Source organism: Nicrophorus vespilloides, unplaced genomic scaffold (assembly GCF_001412225.1).
Source record: "Nicrophorus vespilloides isolate i.1.1-1 unplaced genomic scaffold, Nicve_v1.0, whole genome shotgun sequence".
In the NCBI taxonomy this organism is placed as follows: domain Eukaryota; kingdom Metazoa; phylum Arthropoda; class Insecta; order Coleoptera; family Silphidae; genus Nicrophorus; species Nicrophorus vespilloides.
The window spans coordinates 15,763-18,077 of NW_017096681.1; the positions used below are offsets into that span (position 1 = coordinate 15,763).

At 31.4% G+C, this 2,315-nt stretch overlaps 1 protein-coding gene across 1 annotated transcript in view; it reads right to left on the reverse strand.

The window, feature by feature from the left end:
* LOC108557881 (inhibitory POU protein) overlaps positions 1 to 1,672 on the reverse strand; it is a gene marked incomplete at its 5' end in the record, with an annotated part of 14,050 nt that extends 12,378 nt beyond the window's left edge. The window contains 1 exon segment of the mRNA XM_017914586.1: positions 1,619 to 1,672. Within this exon segment, the coding sequence (XP_017770075.1) occupies positions 1,619 to 1,669 (51 nt within the window).
* Positions 1,673 to 2,315: the final 643 nt, after the last annotated feature.

Consider the following 2,315-nt stretch of genomic DNA (forward strand, 5'->3'; position numbering starts at 1 on the left):
GCACCCCCCTCCCCCCTTTAAAACTGCGCTAATTGATTCGACGTCTCGCTTTTTCTCTCTTCAACCTCCATCGCTCCATCACAGTTCGGCGCATAATTGAGATTTCTTGTATTTTAAAATGTCCCTTTTACGCTACGTTCCTTCTTTTTTTTTTCGTTTCTTTCTTTTTATTTATTTTTATTTATTTTCTCCTCTCTCTCTCATTGTTTTTCCCTCCCTTGAAGCGCATACATTATTCAGACGATTGTAATGCATCCAGCGGGATTCCCTTCATCCCTAACAACCATTAATTTGTCAATAATTTTATCGAGAGGGGGCGCTTTCACTAATTGGAGACAACTTTGCTTCTCTCTCTTCTTTTATTTTTATTTTTTATTTTTTTGCACTCCGCGCGCAGTTTTCACGTTCCATCCATTAGTAACGCTCACTTTTTTTTTTGGATGTCGAAGCCCTCTCTGCAAATCCCAGTTGGATGGAAAAACTTTTTATTTTAAACAAACAAAAAAAAAATATTACCTGCTCAAGAAACGTTTCCACAAAATTGCATATTAAATTAGAATGAAGACGTTTTTCTCATTCTTTCATAATAAACAGTTCAAATTTATATTTGAATACAAATTTTAATAGATTTAAAATGATATTTTTTCACATTAATTAATTAATAATAAATTTAAGTCGTTAAATAATTCAGATTAAACAATAAAATCAATGAAAACTACAAAAAAATCATACATTATTTTTCTAATTATAATCAAAAAACAAGCAAAAAACACTTAGCAGTTAATTAAATAACATGTAAATTTCGTCCAATTAGCTCGCATGAAGCACGAAACCATTAACGAAAATATATATATATAAAAAAAGAGAAAGATTTCCTTTCCTTGTCAAATCCATTCATTGAAATTAAAAAAACAAAACAAAGCAATAAAAACGTACGTCCGCTTCGATTTTATTTCGTATAATTAAACACTCACGGTTTCCTTGTTTTCCGTCCCGCATCATTTTTAAATCGTCGTTGTTGTTTTTTTTATATAAATTTTAATAATAATTTTCGCCCGCTTTTTCCAATCGGATTCGAATTGGAAGCGCGAAATCGAATTAGCGTTTTATTTAATTTGATTCAATCTGTCGACTCCGGCGAAATGAAAACGGATCCGATGCACACACTATACAGTCCATATAGTTTTGTATCTATTTGTGTATGGAGCCGACGACTTTTTACGTATAGGAAATTTGCAAATGAACTGTTTCCAATCAAAACTGTTCGAGTGATTAACGAATAAAATATAATAGATATTTTTTTTCTATGAATATTTGAGTATATTTTATTCGTTTATTTAATCATAAAAACATGTTAAATAATAATCCGTAAATAATCTAATTGTTGACATATATTTTGTAGTTCAATGTTCAGATTATCAAAATTTACAAGAAATTAATCAAATTATATAAATTAATACAAAAGGAAATAGCTTAAAACTGCATCAAAGCGTCCTAAATAGTCAAAACAGAAATAGAAAACTAATAGTTTCATAATTATAAGCGCCAGCAAATAATAAATAATTTCTTCAAAAACTTTTTTTTTAATTTTTTTTTTTCATCATGCAAATTCACTTACGTTGTGTCTTGGCGACCATGAATTGCACATAATTGATGCATCTTCTAACATCCTCTGAAATATAAAAACATCTGGTATAAAAAATCTATCCTTTTCCTTAATTTAATTAGTTTTTCGTGTAGAAAAAAATAACTTATATTTCGCATTTCTCTGGTTCTTCACTTGTTAGTGAAGGAAGGTAAGGATTGGATTACGGGACGCAATTAAGGTCGCCCCCTCGAGGTAGTCTCTCACGAGAAAAGACTGCGTGTAAATCATGTGCTGTGATGTGTTTGTTGTTGCTCTGTGTGTTATGTAGATGCGAATGCTCAGAAATTCCCTTTTCCGATCCCTTTTCTCGGGGAAGACAACAGAAAACGGTAAAAAAATATATGAATATATGTATATACACCCTTCCGAGGTGCGCGCTCTACCCCCAACGACCTGGACTTAATTGTTGTCATGGAAATTAGACGGCTTAATTGGATTACCGAGTTGCTGCTACTCCCTCTGTCTATATCAGACAGCTACTCTCCCTTTTCGACGACTGAAACACGAATCTTAATTGCTATTTTTTTGTTGTTTTTTGTTGTCTTGAAACTTTGATGTTTATTACAGAAACTGTAGCAATTTATTTTTAAGAAATTTTATTTACAAAAATCCGGTACTAAAATGTTCATCAAAATCAACCGGAAATGGTCGAACATAATACTATACT